Here is an 18015-nt window from a genome sequence, read left to right as displayed (position 1 = left end):
CTATCACCTTTCACGTGGAGGTCAATGCCTTTTACAAGTCAGGCCAATGTTCCTGCTTCATGCTGGACATACCCAAGTACAAAAGAATTCAGGAAGATACCGGATCAATTTCAAGTCTACCCAGTTGTCCTGGTTGTGGACAAGAACAGGCTTAAGTTTTTGCAATATCTGTGAGGGGGCAGAGCCTGGAGCCATAATGGTGTGTCTAGGTTGTTATTCCATACTAGCCAAATCATCACGGGGGGGGAAAGGGGGGGGTGGAAGGAAGGGATTTTCACTTCCAAGAAGGAGGGGCCTGGTTTGTGGGCAGGAAGAAAAGGTGGCACATGAAGGGTCCACCAGCCATTTTGTTCTTTGCCTCGAGGTCACATTGCATCAATGAGCATTTTGCTTGTAAAACATCCTCTCTTTTTTACACTGTTGTTAATAGGATGGCTGCTGTGACTGTTCATTTTCTTATCTCATTGCTGTTTCCAGTAAAGTGTTTTTATCTGTGTCTTTTGTATTGCCTGTCAGAGGGGAGAAGGGAGTGAGCAAAGGGACAGGGGTCATTCGATTAGAGAGTACTGCTCCTAAACTATGACACTAGTCTAGAAACTTGCCCACTTGCAGATCAAGATGGTTTCCAAAGAACAATTTACACCTAACACAATAAAAATTAAAAGCCTTACTGTGTCACATAAACATTTGATGAGTAAATAAAGGACCAAAAAGAGTAAATGAATACCATCAAATGAAAAGCTAATAGACTTGAAGGTTCTAGATAGTTTCACTTTTTTGAAGCATTCTGACTTGCATAAAAATGTTTTGCATTTGAAAATATTTTAAAAGGCTAATTGTTTAAATAAAGTTCTCCACATGTGAAATGTACATACAAGAAAATGTTACTTCTAAACTAGGCTCATTTCTATAGCAACTGATTTTGAAATTAAATTTAAATTCACATGTATATGTTAACTGTGGGATACAATGATAAGGAAATGGCATCTCAACTGACAAAACAGTTGAAATGCTTGACAAGGGCTCCAGTATTCAGTGATGAACTCACTCTTTTTGATATTTTAAGTTGCAAGTCAGATGAGGCGACACATATCTCCAGGTTTACAGAATTCTACCATATTTGCACCTCAATTCATGAAAGGGATGCTACAGAAGTCACCATAACAAGTGTCATCATGACAGGAAGTATTTCTTACTTTTCAAAATTTATTACTGCCTGTTCATATGACTTTAGAGGAACTGTTTTACACCTCATTTTTCTCTTAAAGCTTTGGTGACCACTATTTCTGGCTAATGGGCATAATTTCATTTTGTCAGGGGTGAAAATTCTCCTCATCTATCCCACACGCTCAGTAGGTCATGGAACAACTTCCTTCCTACGAAAGTCAAAACTTTTCATGGGAAAGATGACAGTAAAGGTTTGGTTGCTACTTCCATGTGAATTCATCCAGTTGCTCTCACATTCTCACCCTTCAGGCTCATACAGGGCCAAACCATGAAGACAGTGGTGCACTAGCATATACTAAACCTCCCTTAACAGAATTCAAGTGTCAAAATAAGACCTAGACTGACAGTGTTAACTTGATGACTCCTAGGCCCTTACTTTTGTTATTCTGTGTCCACCTGGCCTCCTAGTTCCAAACTGGTGATGGACAGATCAAGTCCACAGAAATCCTCCCCTGCTTCTACAAGGTTCCTTTCCAACCCCTGGAGCCTGGGAGCCCAGCTCTCTGCTTTAAATCCAATACCCACTTCACTACAGAAGATTTATTTAGACTGCCTCTTGTTTCATTAAGGGCTCCAAAAGTCTGTAGTGATTTTTGACACTTTGTTATAATGTTTCTATGACCCCCCCCACCCCCTCCTCACATACCACACCACCCAGCCTCATTTTCATATGGATACAAAGCATCGGGATAAAATGATGGTTCATTATAGTGGTACAGAGCTCTTATCTTCATCCGGCAAGAGTCATTTCCTTCCAAAGATTGAAATGCAAATGTGAAAATTAATGATAACTGCATTATCTGATAGCAGAGATAATACCGATTCACTGTCAGAGTAACACACAGTCGTTCTATGATTTCCTCTGCTTCTTCACAATATTCTTCTTACTGTCAGACTATATCTATGGTTAACTATGTTTCATGGATTTTTGTTAATTTACATCAAATAGCATTTCCAAGATCTTATATCTACCACATTTCCCCAATCAAAAAAGAAACAAAATCAGGACAGTAATCTCCAAGTCCTTCTTAGGACCGGTTTAAAAAAAAAAGAAAGGGGAAAAAAAAAAAAAAAAGGAAAGAAAAAAAAAGAAAAAGGGGAAAAAAAAGACTATCATTAATATCTGTTTCCATCTTGCAGCAGTCTACCAACCATTTCATTCTATACCACACAGTTGTGCTTTGTAACCCAAACTGTTCATTGTATTACTACTAATGCAGAGTAAACCCCAAAATCAATACATACTTGCAGTGATTCTCATGAATGATTACAGGGAAACTATTCAGAAAAGCTTTTCAAACTACCTTTTATAGAAGGTAAAACTGTGAAACTGGCATGTCCAATGTGTACTAGAACCTTTCTGATCTACAACTCTCTAAAGCGATACACCAGAATTCACATGAAACCTTGTTTCTACATTTTATTAAACATTAATAGTAGCATAGCTCAATGTATAATTATTTTAAAGTGCTCTTTAGTTTCCTGTTTACTATTTTGCTTAAATTTTCTGATAAATTTTTAAGAAAAACATCAATCTGTAATAGTAATTTAAAGAAACTATACTGTGCTATATTTAACTACCCTTGTTGCTTTTTTCAACAGTTCTCTGATACATGTATACGAGTTATGATGTGTCTTCTGTGATGAAACATGAATTGGAACTTCATACTGCTTTACTATAACCAATAGCAGTTCTGTTGATTTACTGGAGGCAGAATTTTACAAATGGGAAACTTTCCCTTTATGTGGAGATGAATGTAAACAATACATAAAAATTACCATGAACTGACAAAGAGAGTTTGGGGTCTTATTTTCTGCTGCATACGGGTTTTTTGTTTGTTTTGGTTGGTTTTGTCTTTGTTTTTGTGGGGTTTTGTTTTGGGTTTTTTTCTTTTTTTTTTTCCATTTTTGGACATGTGGATAAATCACATCTTCTCACTTTCCAAGAATAATTCAGATACAATTCAAAAGAACTTCTGAGACTGACTTTCAAGCTATCCAACTCACAAAATCAGCACAATTCTGTAAGAAAGCTGTGCTCCTGTATGACTATAAAATTAAGAGCTCACATAAGGAATAAAGACAATCTAGTATAGCACACATGAATTAAGAAGAGAGAGATCCAGTTCTTCCTTAGGACCAAGACTTCTCTGAGTAGCACTAATTCCACCTTTGTAAATGCCCTATACTCAGTTCCTCAACTGCTAACACAGACAATATTTCTCTGTCTTAAAAGCCAGATACAGATTCAGTGATGGCTGAAACACTCTTTGGTTATTGGAACTGTGGGAAGAAAGTCAAAAGAATTCAGCACACAGGACGGTGGAGTGCATCTGGAAAAGCTTTTTGGCTTAGTCAGAACTAGAAAATTGTGTCCCATGTGTCTACAGCAAAAGAACTTTCCCTTATATATTACAGAATAGGTACAGGATGTCTTCTACTGTATTGTTTTATTTCATCACTACAGCATAATGGCACAGAATTGAGAAGAGTACAGAGAAGTTATCATTCTTAATATGGCTTTAATATAAAGTTAATGGAGAAATAAAAATTGGGAGTTGCTTATGAGGACTGTTCATATTTATTCATTATAAATGCATCCAAATGGTACAATATTTATAAATGTAATATATAAAGTATATTCATTTATTAATTTCATTTGAGTTAAAAGGAATTATCATGGTCAGTCAGTCTAACCTCTGCCCTAGTGGAATCTATCTCATTTTAAAAGTCCAGTGTTTGCCACAGAACTGGATCATGTTCTTTAGGAAAGTATTTCATCCTGAATTTGAATAATGACAGATAAACGACTTTTTATAAAATGCTCCAGTAATGACTTTAAGCACTAAAATCCATCCATTGTGTTTCAAATTGTGGTGCTTCAACATCAATTTAACCTTCTGATATTTTGCTAGAAAGAGGTGTCCACTGTTATCAGATTTTCACTCTGAATTTAAAGGAGTTCATAATCAGGTTGTCCTTTAATATAACATTAATATATCTTTGATAAAATAAATAGGAAAAGGATGTAGACTTCTTCATAATACCAGTCCTTTCAACATTCTAGTGGCTCTTCTCTAAACCTGTTCCAAATTTTAACATCATTCTTATCGCGTGACTGTAGGAGACAGAACCCTGTTTCAGCATCAAACGAGGCTGCTGACAAGACAAGCAAGGTAATTTGAGAACCCAAACATACCCGTTAGCCACAACCCTACCTTTTGGGCTCAACCCTGGTTCACTGAATCTCAAGACTTTTTTGGACACACTGCTCTGTAGTAAAGTGGTTGGACTCGATGATCTTCAGGTATTTTCCAACCTTAAGGATTCTATGAAAACATTTATTAATATGAAGCACATGACTTCATATTTAATTATACAGGAACTTAAATTTTGCTAGAGCTAACATGTCAAGGTATTCAGGTTTATCAGTAGCAATACATATCCATTATTCAGCATTTTCTTAGGATTTTAAACATATTGCAAACAACTAAATATACTTTAGCTCACATTATTATGTTGGGTTTACAAGATATATTTTTTTTTCCACTAAACTGTACAGGTTGGCATTCTTACTGGTTGTCTCTTAATAAAAGGGTCTTACGTCACTTATCCCCTTATTTCCAATGGGACCACTGTCATGTGGTCTGTCATTATCCAGACCAACCTTTACTGATTTTGAACTTATTTGAGAAATATTAAAATTTTTTTAAAACTGTAGTTGACCACTAGGGCAATGGATCATCTAGCCCCTAAAAAAAATTAAATTCAAACTATCAGACTGCTTAAATTAGATAGTACAGAAGTACAGTCATCACCAACAGTCAAATAAGTTTTTCAGCACAACTATGTTTTAAGCAGACTAGGAATATTAAAATTACTTTATAACTATTAAGAGTCTGGACTTGTAATAGATCAATACCAATTTTCTACAATTTTTGAATTATTTTTTGTACCATATTTTAAAATATCATCTTACTGTTATTAATGAAGCTAATGATGGACTTTTAGTTTGTTTTCCTCTTTTTTATACTTTTTTAACTTGGTATTACAGTTCTAGCATCTGGTTACATCCACTGTTTTCCCATTTATTTTAAACTTGGATATTTCTGTTTTGTTGGGGTTTTTTTAAATTCTCTTCTGGGTGAAGTCAACATTCACTTTTATTATGGCTTTTGGAAAGTCTAAAAATTGTTCTTAGAAACTTTCAAGTTATAATTTATAATCTTAATTCAAACCTTTTCTCCTTTCGTTACAGTTCATATTTGCTGTGTTTTAAGATGATAAGTATGAAGGACTGAATTTCTATCCACCAATACAGGCATGATTACTAGATGATAAACATGCATTCATTTCTAAATCTCCAAACAATTTTTCTTTTTCTTTCAAGATGGCATATAACACATAATTTCCTTATATGGCCTTCGACAATATTTTAGTTGAGGTGCCTAGTATCCATAATTTCCAGAAATTTTATGAATGTTCTGATATGAAAGCATGGAACATATATCCAGTAAAAAACAGAATGATCCTATTCTCTAATGTGATGGATGATCTGTATAGAAGACATATAGGAGATTCACTCTCTCTTCGTTATGTGTTAAAGCACTGACCACCAGCCTCACTCGCGTTGATATCTCAGTAATAATACAAAGGCTATAGAGCTATAGATTTCCATGTATCAAGGCAAACAGCATATATAAGGCTGTAAAATTATCTCTGCTTCCATGTTTAAAAACTAAGTCTTTTTCCATAAAACATACTTAAGTTCAGTCTTGCTTTGCTCTTACTGTTCCTTAGACTTCTGCTGTCAGCTATTTTGGAAAAAGGATCAGTGTGTGTTAGTATACAGCCTATTGATCTCAGTTTCCGTTATTTCAGAGTAGTCTTTTCAATGAAAAGACTTTTTAAAAATTGAGGACAAGAACAATGAAAACTGAGGATAGTTGAAAAACATTCAGGTAACACTCAAAGTGACTACACAGAGTAGGCATTATCTCTGCAATTCCTTGATGGTCAGTGAAGGTCATAAAACTCTGTGATCTGAAAGATTGCTTCAGTAGAAACTCTTAACTTTAGATTTTTCTTCATAAAAACATTCTAATTACAAAGACTTGGGAATGCATGTGAACCACTTAACAATGCAAATTTTCAAACAAAATAAAACTAATTAATGCCAGAAGCTTAACTTTGACTCATCCGCATGTAAGTTATTGCTAATGGATAACCCACAGAACTTCAGTTCCTGGCAAGCAGTGGCTCTGAAAATCACAATATGTTCCCTTAGCACTAAAAAAAGACACAAAATATTAAAATAACAAAACAGCTCTACTATTTATATAAATTCTTGAGTTGTCACAGTTCACATTATCAGTTGACAGCAACTTGTATCATGCAGAACACAGTCAGTGGAGATGGTAAGGAGACCAGAGACAGCTCAGATAACAAAGAATGTATCATCATCTGCTCTTTGAGGTAAAGTCTCTACTGCCAGTTGAAAAATTTGCTGAAGCAAAATTTTCAATGGTTCTTTTTGTGTTGTGCTAAAATATGTTCCAAAATAAGCAAAATATTTCATGCTTTGCTTTTTTTCTTTTCAAAGAACTGAAAGACGTCATCTTTGTACTGCATGGTTGAAAATGATCTTCTGTTGATCACTTCTTTTTCCATATGAATAAATAACCAACTAAATTTCATGTATGATGGAGAGTATGGGATGTGGTATGTATCCATTCCTTTTCTCACATGTTTAAATACCCTTGTAGAGAATGATTGGTTTTGGTCACCAGGTTTCAAAAGTCAAAAGGAATTTTTCCACATTCAGCTTTGATTTTCATCTTATCACATGTCAAAGCTATCAATAAATATTACAAGATGTACACACATCCTACTGTTAAACTGGTTTTTTTCCCAATAAAATAAAAAAAATCTCGTTTTACTCCGTAGTGTCATAAAAGAACTCAGAAACTTCTGTATAAGGTAGTTCATATAAAAAGCAGTGACAGCCCATAAAAAGCATATTCAACTATGTTTAAATACACTAAAACCAAAAATGCAACAACAAATTACAAATTTCAGATAGAGTTTATTTATAACGAAATTAAAAACAAGTCATATGGAGAATACTGATAGCCTTTAAATCTACTATGAAGCTGGAAAAGGCCATTCTGCTGCATCCAAATACATATTTTGCATTATTTTAAATGTACGGTAGTGTATTATAATAGTAAATCTTGTTTTCATATAGCACCATAGTGCTTTATACAGAATATCAACTTCTTTGTGTATTATCATTAAAAATATTTAATTAGATATACTATGTCTTCTTTTTTGTTTGCATTGTATTTTTCAGCTACTGGTTTCAGAAAATTAGCATTAGTTTAGTTCTTCTCTTCCTGAAGAGCATACATTAATTTGTAAAATCAAGCAACGATGAAAATGTGATGGAAATATAGGTATTTTTCTAATGAAATATTATTATTGCATTATAAATTATTGATGGAGCGTTTCTGGAACTATTTTCTGATATGTTCATTCTTTTTAGGGAAAATTTCCATAAGACGTATTGCTAGACCATGTTTGGCTTTAGATGTACGTTTTCTAACAGTACTATTAGACTATGGTTAATATAATGGATTTTTAAGGCCTATTTCCAAGTCCATACCCATAAACACATTGTGTTGAATTCAACTGCAGAATTGCCTAATTGAAAAATACAACTTACCCCTGTGCCTTAGGTACTTTTACGGTACAGCTGAGGTTTTACATTCTTATATTGAACAGATACTTGAAATATTGCAATGTTATCATTACATCTTATATCTTAGCAATGTTATGCTTGCACCACCTTCACTTATACAGTAGAAGTACTTCACTTATACCTTGAAGTACTGTTTTTATGTGAAGTTCTAATACTTAATTGAAGTTGCAATCTGAATTTCTCTTTCCATGAAATTAATGACCAGGTGTGCTCAATGATTTCTATCAGGCTAAAATAGGTAAAAAAAAGTCCTTGACAATGTCAGTAGATACCATACCTATTTGGTAAGCTCAGTACACTGCTAAATGTTGGCACAAAGGCTGAGAAGAGACCCAGGTGCTTGCTAGTCTTCCGGCATCAGAAAACAGAGCAGAAAAGCTTCTCCCTTAATTCAACCATGGAAGTAAGAACTTACCGATAAATTTTGATCCCAAAATTCTAAGCAGCAAGAACATCTTTCTTTACATCAAGTAGGTACACAAGGCATTTTATGTTGAACAATTTACAAAATGGTTTAACCAAACCCATTTTTTCACTCAAGAAATTCACCTTAGTACTTACCTGTCAATATCCTGGAGTCCAAAGAATCATAAAAGAAACAGTTCATTAAAAATCAATGCAAAGCATAACTATCTACTAAAATAATAAAAATAGCAAATATTGGAATCTAGTTTAAGAAATTTCTCTTGGCTTTCCGTTGTTTTTCCCTACCTGGCCCATCCCAATCTTCAGTCTCCACAGCAAGCTGCCCTGGTTTCTCTGACCTTGCATCGCCATCAGGTTCTGCTGCCTCCTGGATGCCTTCTTCATTACCTGAAAAAACCATCAAAGAAATACAATATTGACATATTTCAACAGTAACTTTTACGCAGAGCTCCTACAATATCCAAACAATGCTTACATGCCTAAGTGAAAAGATATGCACATTTATAAACAGAGGGGAATAAAAATACTGGGCACGTAAACATCTGTCAGTTCTCAGGGACTCAAGCCCTGAATATTCAGTCCTTCCAGTTCCACAGAGAGACAAATCTGGGAAAACAGTGTTTACTCCATATGCTTAAAAAACAGAATCACAACTTGCACCTAATTCTGTAAACCAAAGCACAAAAAGTCATTAAGTTTGCATGCACAAATGAGAAAAAGAAATCAGCTTGTCTCCTCTCAGGAACATATGTTTTCAGTTATGAGTTTTCTTGAATTGACACCTAAATGTTTCTTAGGCATTTGCAGCCTAATGACACTCAGAACAAAAGTATGGTCCACTAAACATTCTGTTTTTACACACTAACGGAAAGCTAATCTGTGGTATTTCAGCATTTAAGGAATTTTTCCTTAAAGTCATAATGTAGCATCAAATTCCTACAACAGTTTTCTCCCTATCAAGCTTTATTTAAAGAAATGTAACATTTCTTATGAAATTTAGAATTTTCATCATCCAGAAATACCTGAAAGTGTCTGTCTACCTTCAGTTACTACCCAGTACAAGTTTATATACAGGATACACAGAAAATTATGATAAGGTTAAATTTTTAGAGATGACAATTTTAAGGCTCCTTGTTGAAACTGCAGTTCTTCCAGGTAAACAAATATTCTAGGCAAAGTCTGTGCAAAAATACTTTGAAATAACCACCACAAAAAATTACATTGAAGATGAGGTGTTTACGTATTAACAGAAAATAATCTGGCTACAGTAATGTTAAGTGACATCTCTAAGAGCTTATCCAGGTCGCTGTTTTACTGCATTTGTATTTTTTTTAAGACTAATCTATCCAAGAAACTATTGCATAGGAATACACTAAGATAAATGGAAAAAAAAATCAAATCTACACAACTACATCAGTCAAATAGGACTGAATTATGGTTTGAAGCAAACTTTTTATAAAATGGTGTCCCATGGAAAAGTGACAGGACTAAAAAACAAATATAGTGTACTTTAGAATCTGAAAAATCAGACTGTTTGTTTATTTAACAAACAAGAAGGAGTAAAAAGCACATCAGTTAAGCAGTAACTTGTAATTTTTTCCCCACTCATGATAACAAAAGCTGTAATTAGCAACATAGGTAAAGAAATGTGATTAAAACAAACCATGCCAGATTCTCATATGTTATCACTGGAGCTATATTTATACCAGATAAGATTGTGACCCAGAGTTTTCAAGTACATGATTATATACAAACATTATAAAGTATTAACTTCATGTGCACATGTAATGGCTTGTATTAAACATTCTTCCTTGAATTCATAAAACAAACAGTTTTTCAAATCTGAAGTATACAAGCCTGATAAACTACTTCTCACACAAACACAATACTATATTCACTCCAGACTTCGATTACAAAAATATAGTTCAGTGCATCTGTAGTGCTAAAAACACAGTCCAGTACATTCAGAGGCACTTTCAGTGTCTAAAATAAAACTTGAATACAAAACCTATATCTAGTATAGGGTTTTTTGTGTTAAATACACTGTATAATTGTGCCCAAGCATTTGAAGTTCACATGCTTCAGTTCAATCTGAAGCTACCTTTCAGAAGACAGTCCTAAATACTCACGGGCTGAAAAAGCCATCAAGTTCTTGCTAAGCAGTTTTAGCAATTATTTGTTTTTAACCAACTAGCCTATTTTGAATTAGCATTTGTACAGTTACTTTGTAGTGATCAGAGCTCTGCTTTCTTTGGGTGGACTGAAGAACCTATTGGATATTTTTACCTTCCTATTTCTACCTTCATAGCTACTTAAAGCTACAACAAATTTAATGAGAGATACACAGGAAAGTTTTTCAAAGTTCAAACCTGGTAAGATCAACTCCAGTTTCCTTGAAAATGTTGGAAAGTGCTTCACAGCAAGGGCAGTTCTTGTTTTTTAACTCAAGCTGTATAACCACCACAGAAAGGTCTTCAAATGTTCTTTGCAAAGAACTTTTATACTAAAGGAAATATTTTTCTTCCACTGTAAATAATAAAGTTATATGGACTAAATCAGAACAACAACAACAACAACAAAATTTAGAAATAATTCTTTTAGATAGAGTCCGATCATGGAAATTTTAGCTCCAAAATATTAAAAGTTTTTTCAGGTTATAATATATGCCAACCTGGTGTTAACCTGTAAATTTGAGCATTCTTCCAATCAATGTAACCAACCAGAATATCAAACAAATTAAACTATAGAATTAAAAGAGGAGAAAGTTAAGTAAAAGACTGGGATGAAAAGCAAAAGGACAAAACCACAGCTAAGGTACACAAACTATAGCACACAGTAATTAAATATTTGGGAGATGAGGAAAGATCTGAAAATATACGTTAGCAGATAACTTTTCATTAACTTGCTTCTTCAGTGTTTCATGAAATATGGAGTTACGTATTTTTCATAATCAAGTTTTCATGAATTAATGCATGTCTTGTGCAAATAGAGTAGATAAAATGTGTAGAATTTACATTAAGGAAAACTTTGCTTTGCATCTAGAAGTATTCTTAATTATTTTTATTGATGTTTTCTATTATTTACCAACTGCCAAGTGCATGCATTACACACCTGAAATACTACCACAGATTTCTCCTGTTCCCCCCACTACTCCAATCTGCCTGTGAAACCAACAAATGGCACATTACTGTTGATTTCAGAATCCTCATGAGGGGAGGGAGAGGGGCAGGCATTGATCTCTTCTCTGTGGTGACCAGTGACAGGACCTGAGGAAATGGCCTAAAGTTGTGTCAGGGGAGGTTTAGGTTAGATATTAGAAAAAGGTTCTTCAACCAGAGGGTGGATGGGCTCTGGAACAGGCTCCCCAGGGAAGTGGTCACAGCACCAAGCCTGACAGAGTTCAAGAAGCATTTGGATGATATTCTCAGGCACATGATGTGACTCTTGGTCCTGCGCTGGGCCAGGAGTCAGAGCTGATGATCCTAGAGGGTCTCTTCCAACTCAGTATATTCTGAGATTCTGTGAAGTCTATCCCAGGCTCAGTTGAGCATCAAGGTCAGACTGAAATGGGCAACCAAGACAATCCATTTGGTGTTGGAGACAGTGCAACTTTAAAAAGCCAAAAGGAAGCTTAGCAGAAGAGCTGGTAACAAAACACATCTGTCAAGATTTTTTTTCTTCTCTTTCCCCTTACTTAATGCTATTTTAGCAGCTAACATTTGTTTTGCACAAAGGAGTTTATTTCCTTACAGAATTTATTTTCTTTCCATTGTTTACTCTTTTTGTTCAGCCACTGACTACTTTTCAGTCTCAAAAAGACTATTTTTTTATATTTATTTTAGAACTGATTATATTTTTCTTCAATTTACTGGTGCAGACACTTAATTGGATTCAGGAAATGAATTATTTCTTTCTTCCAAGTCCAATCAAGTGCTTTTTGCCTTATATATAGTACCAACTTTGCTACTAACCTGTTGATTCCTTTTAATCTCATTTTGTTCTTCCCATGCTTTTTTCTTTACTTTGTTGCTCAATTACATTTTAAGTTAAAGGAGAAATAACTTTTTACCATCAACACCAAAGAGTGGTATAAAAGTATCAGCAATGATAAATACTCTAAAATGAAGCAAAACCTGGTTTCTGTTTTTCCTTGTAGCAGTGAAGACTGGTAAGTGAATTCTGTCATTTAAAAGAACATCACTGCATGAAAAAAAGGCTCTTAGGAGCAAGGTTATATAATATCATAGGTTATGTTTAGTCATGAGTCAAGTAAGTCTACTGGAATTTCAGCTACGTCTCTATATTTGGTATTAAACTTAGGGCAGAACTCATCACCTCTAACCTTAGATGCCTGAAAGTTAAGCTAGTCCAGACTACTTATGTAGATGCTCCTATAGACAGGGAAGAAAGAAACCTCCTGAGTGACTCATCCTATTCTAGGATGCCTGAGATATGAGACCCCTCTTGGTGACTGAGAGAGCTGAAATGAATCATCCTCTTAAACACACAGCTTAGACTAGGAAACTATCTTTAGTCAGCTAAAGTTGGGTGAAACAAATCTCTGACTTATGCTGAAGTGCTGAATACACAAAATACTGCTTAACTAAGAGGAAAAAAATCTTATTCAAACAACTTCAATACTGTAATGTGGATAGAATTTTCATGTTGGCCTTACTATCTCTTACCAGCATTGACTGTTTCTGTTGCTCTTCAAAAACAATTCAAATTTTTTAATATGGTTTTTAATACCCTGGTGTTTATCCAATAGAGAATTCGCTGTAATTCAAGGTGGTAAAGTTGGTCAAGAAATCTGAAGACTGTAAAAGAGACATATCACCAGAAACATGAGAGGGAGAACTCCAACATCTCTGACAACACTGACATATAGGAAAGAGAGACTTGAATATTAACAAGTAATTTCACTTTAATCTTTTTAACAAATTAAAGACTTCCCAATTTGTACTTAATCAGCTTGTGCCACAAGTAGTTGCAGTATTTTAAAGAAGCACATGGGTTAGCAGTTCTTCTCAACCCTGCTGTTTTAATCCATGTTGTTCCTATCAGTATTAAGCTCTTACAGAAAATCTTGTACAATATAACTATTGAACTTTCTTGACTAAGAATGTTATAGCAGCTGTTAGGCACTCTATAATGTATTTTGCAATCAGCTAAATCAACAAAGTATTTTTAACAATGAATAGTTCAGAATTGACAGATCTACTTTCTTGTTCATAACTGCTTATCACAGCATAGATATCATATATGTTTGCCAGGTGCCTCCTATAGTTAGGATACCTTCACAGAAGCCACTCACAAAAGATAAGGTCAAAAAACAGATGAAAAATGTACAACTTCATACACTCATGGTTTTATCATCAGACAAAATAACTTTGGGTGAAGGACTGTACCAGTCACAAACAGCACACAGCAGCTTCTATTAGAGAGAGAGAACATTATAAGTTTGAAATCCCGTTTGTGTTCCTTCTTCTTGGCAGCATAAATGTAAACTGAAATTGTTAACATCCTCATACAGCTGTTCAGAGCGAAACATCACTTCCCAATTATAATAAATCAATTCAGAAATAAACTGTTGCAAAGCCTGTAGCATTCTGTACTGCCAAAACAGAAAACACATATGATGCACAGACTTGGGGAGTCACTCACTGTTGACTTTCATTTGGTGAGAACATAACCTTATGTGTGCTAACCGGCCAGTGCGACTGGCTGGGAATGGGCAGGCTTTCTGGGGATAGAGGGGAAGTGGCCCTCTCCTTTCTGCCACAGTCTACAGTGGCAGTAATTCTAGATCCAACCAAAGAAGGATTCTGAAGGATTCTGTACGTACAAACTAGATGCTAGAGCTTCAGAAACTATATATCAGCGATCAAAAATTGTCCTTTGTTATTTGCTTTATCCCAGTGTCTGTGACCAGTAACACAGCTTACACCCACTGATAATCCTACTCTTGAATCCTAAGACACATGCTGTAAACTGAGAATTATTGCCAGGAACCTCTCTTCAGAAGCCATATTCAGTAACTTTGAAACAAATCACATATAACTTCAAATACAAATACTTATTTAATTCAGTGTAACTTACTTTTAGCAGCATACTCTATTCTTAAGAACACCAATGACATGTAACAGGCCTTAACTACCCTTCTCGTGGATTACCTCTTTTAAAGAATTCTGTGTATATATTTAACTCCAATTGTAATGGCAATGCAAGTTTTCAGCAGATATAAAACCTTCTGGGTACAAAATAACGCAAAAATTTTTTTTTAAATAAGCTCTTGGTATGGTAATAGAACTGTGAGAATAAATACAAAATAAATTGTGTGAAATGTTTCTGCACTTTGCCATATTTGGCAACTGGTGTGAGGACAAGGTAAACAACTACATTGGGTACAGCAAATGGGTTTACTCTACAAGCCTTGAAAGGACAGAGAGACAAGGAGACAGAGAAACAGAGGGAGAAATCTGGTGCCATCACTACCAGACTGTTACCACTTCATCTGATGTATATCAGAAATAATTTCAGTGAGGCCCATAAAAATCAACTGAGATACTCTACTTTACAGTAAATACAGAAAGTATGAACAAAATCTGGCCTTCAGCTGACTGATTTGCTAACGTACCTGAAAGAAATCAGCACTTGTACAAGTTAATCTACTGCATTTTATTTCAGATTATATTAATCACCTCAATACTTTGCTTCTTTGCAAGCAATTATTGTTTTCTGTCATGCTGATTAACAATCATAATTTCTCCTGGGATAAACCTCATTTGAAATAACTGTTGCCCTAAGCAGTCTTAGAATTATTTATCCCACAAATGTCAGAAACAATGCATTATCTCTCACCCTAACTTTTAGGATAGATCTACGAATACCCATGTGTTGGCGAGTACCTACATAGTGCAAGCTGTTAGCTCTTCAAAATAGTGCTACAAAACTATTTTAGTTCTTATTAAAATTACCACTCTGTTTCACAAAATGACACTTTGACACATTACATTTCAGCACAGTGATCATGTTAAAAAGCAGTGTCAATTATTTCTAACCATTTCAGCTAGAGCACTTTTCTCCCAGCACGTTCATCTAGACTGAGTCTGGCCTTCCTCTTTCTCTAAATGTTTGATATATTCTCATTAGCACCACTGTTTGCTTTTGAAGTTCTTTCAAGACAAGGATCATTCATTCAAATGTATTTCCTGCAGAAGAACAGTGAAAGTGTTCTCTAAATTGTATGCTAGACTTCCTTTTTATTAATTAGTTACATATATATATATAAAATCTCCTCAGTTTGAGGGAGCAACTCTAGCGACATCAGTGTTACAAATGAGCATCATTCAGATATACTGGCTACCCAAGAGTTTCTATTGATTTAAAGGAAAAAAAAAAGAAAAAAAGTCTTGCATCTTTTCAACCTTTCCCTATTAAAACTTCAAATAGAAGAACACTATTAGATATATTCAAGTTCCAACCTGAAGTTCAAACTCCATAGCTCTAGGCACTTGATTACAAAAGCAGCAGAAGCACATTTTAAAATATATTTGCATGCCACAAACAAAGCTATTGCTTAGTACGATTTTCAAAAATTATTTCAATGGAAATCGACAATCCATGAGATTCTAAACCACCTGCAGTGGAACAGAGAGACTACTTCAGAGAAATTCTAACAAGTTTCAGACTCTAACTTTGAAGGCTCTTCTAGCAAGTTCATGTTTCAGCTTAATTATATAAAAATTCTGTTCCTTCCCTATTGCAGAAATATTTCATCTCTTATGAAAATTCTTTGTCCAACCAAGAAAACCTCATTTTACAATGTGCAGCTGAATTCGTTATCATACACAAATCCAGTTTTCATGTGATTTCCACACACATAACGAGCAGTAACAGATATTTTTTGCTACACAGTGAAATTTTAATTTACCTTGTTGTAAACTATTGGATGTTTTTATTTGACATAATCAACCCTTCAGATGCCTCAATATCAAAAACAGTGAATTCCCTATCATTACAAGTATGTTTCCATATACATGTTGTATTACACATGGTTTCAAAACCAGTCTAGACTTCTGTTAGTCAAACCCAAGGAAAAGACTTTTCAGTTATAAATAAATGCTTTTTTTCTCTATCCAGCAGCAGAATCTACCCAGCAATAATATTTGTCTTATTGATATTTGTCCAGTGATGTCATAAATGTGGCTTTTGCTTGACTTTTACTGATCCTTTGAACGTTAACTTAGTGTAAATATACCCACACTGACCCATACAATATACAACCTGTGAGCAAATCTGCTTTTTGGACATGAGTTGGCAAGAATTTTTTCCTCAGTGTCTCAGAAATCTTCACAAGTATTCAGAATTTTTGGTGTCAGGGACACCAGAGGACAAAAAAGGCAAAATGGACCTTCATTTTAAATAAAATTAGAAACAGATGTACAGTACACACGAAATAAGAATATCTGGTGAAATTTGTCATTTGTGCATTTCATATTTTAAAGAAGATTACCCTTATTAATTTGCAATTCATATTCTGTCAAATTTGAGCTCAAATTTAAGTCAATCCAAGTTCAAGTTTTGTGACTTTCTAGAAAGGGGACATTACACTACTTGTTGTAATCAAATAATCCCTCCATGAATTCTATCCCTAGCTGTGATAGAATTCAGAATTTCATTGTTCTGAAAATGTGCTGACTGAAAAGGCTGGAGTTGCTTTGATAAACTGCTTAAAGTTGAGTAAGCTGTTTAAGTGTTTCTCTCACTTTTTAATTCTGCACAGTTAAAATAATGTTTTCTATTTGGATCTATGTATTTATTTATTTAAACATAGCTTTCTAGTTTCTTTTGAGATATAGTTTTCTGCTTAATGACCAATTATTTAATGTCTTGAATAAAAAAAAGCTTTGCTTTTTTAACTTGTCAAATTTTTATCCAACTAAAGCTGATATTATACCAACATGGATTTTAGTTGGCCTGAAAATCTGGCGTGAGAGGTTTAAATATGGGTTAGCAGTAAACAGAAAACTGTGGAGAATAGACAGTCTTGTATTTTTTATTCTGGCAGCCTTTCCATGCTGTCTAATGAATGGTGAAAAAAAATAAATAAGGAAATCACTCCAACCTTTTCAGATATCCCCTTTCCCTTCTAGCAAGAAAACAGGTGGTCCTCTGAGGTCCAGTAACAGGAAAGAATGAGAAAGCACGAGAGGTAAAGCACAAGGTAAATGCTGATGATCAGAAGAAAAAGGTCTCCCTTTCATCCTGCTAGGATCCAATCTAATTCTGACTTAGCACCATTCAAAGTCTATTATCAGAGAAGCTCATTCATTTCTTTGTCCATATTCACCACCTGACGAACAGTATGGAAGATGCACAGAATTCAGTTGTTTCAGCTGAATAGGATACAGATAAACATATGAGAATGCTCACTCTGGGGAACATGAGAATCCAACAGTGTCACAAACATGCACACAAGTCAGTAAGAGGTAACTATTGTGTTTTTGGACCGAGTCACACTGTGAGTTCTCATGTATATTCTAGTTATCCGAGGAGATGAAAATACATCACACACATACATGCCTTCTTCTGTGTCTGAT

General features: G+C 34.6%; 1 protein-coding gene across 4 annotated transcripts in view; it reads right to left on the bottom strand.

Moving 5' to 3' along the window:
• ZFPM2 (zinc finger protein, FOG family member 2) overlaps window positions 1–18015 on the bottom strand; it is a 308046-nt gene that overhangs the window by 224727 nt on the left and 65304 nt on the right. For all 4 annotated transcript variants that reach the window (XM_039387657.1, XM_039387658.1, XM_039387656.1 and 1 more), the window contains one exon: window positions 8699–8800. In XM_039387657.1, coding sequence (XP_039243591.1) covers window positions 8699–8800 — 102 coding nt within the window. The remainder of the gene's footprint in view (window positions 1–8698; window positions 8801–18015) is intronic.

The sequence above is a fragment of the Pipra filicauda genome, unplaced genomic scaffold, assembly GCF_003945595.2.
Source record: "Pipra filicauda isolate LSUMZ 115617 unplaced genomic scaffold, ASM394559v2 scaffold57_size4234018_pilon, whole genome shotgun sequence".
In the NCBI taxonomy this organism is placed as follows: Eukaryota; Metazoa; Chordata; class Aves; order Passeriformes; family Pipridae; genus Pipra; species Pipra filicauda.
The sequence above is the reverse complement of the archived record's forward strand: the minus strand, read 5'-3'. Positions and strand labels throughout refer to the sequence as shown.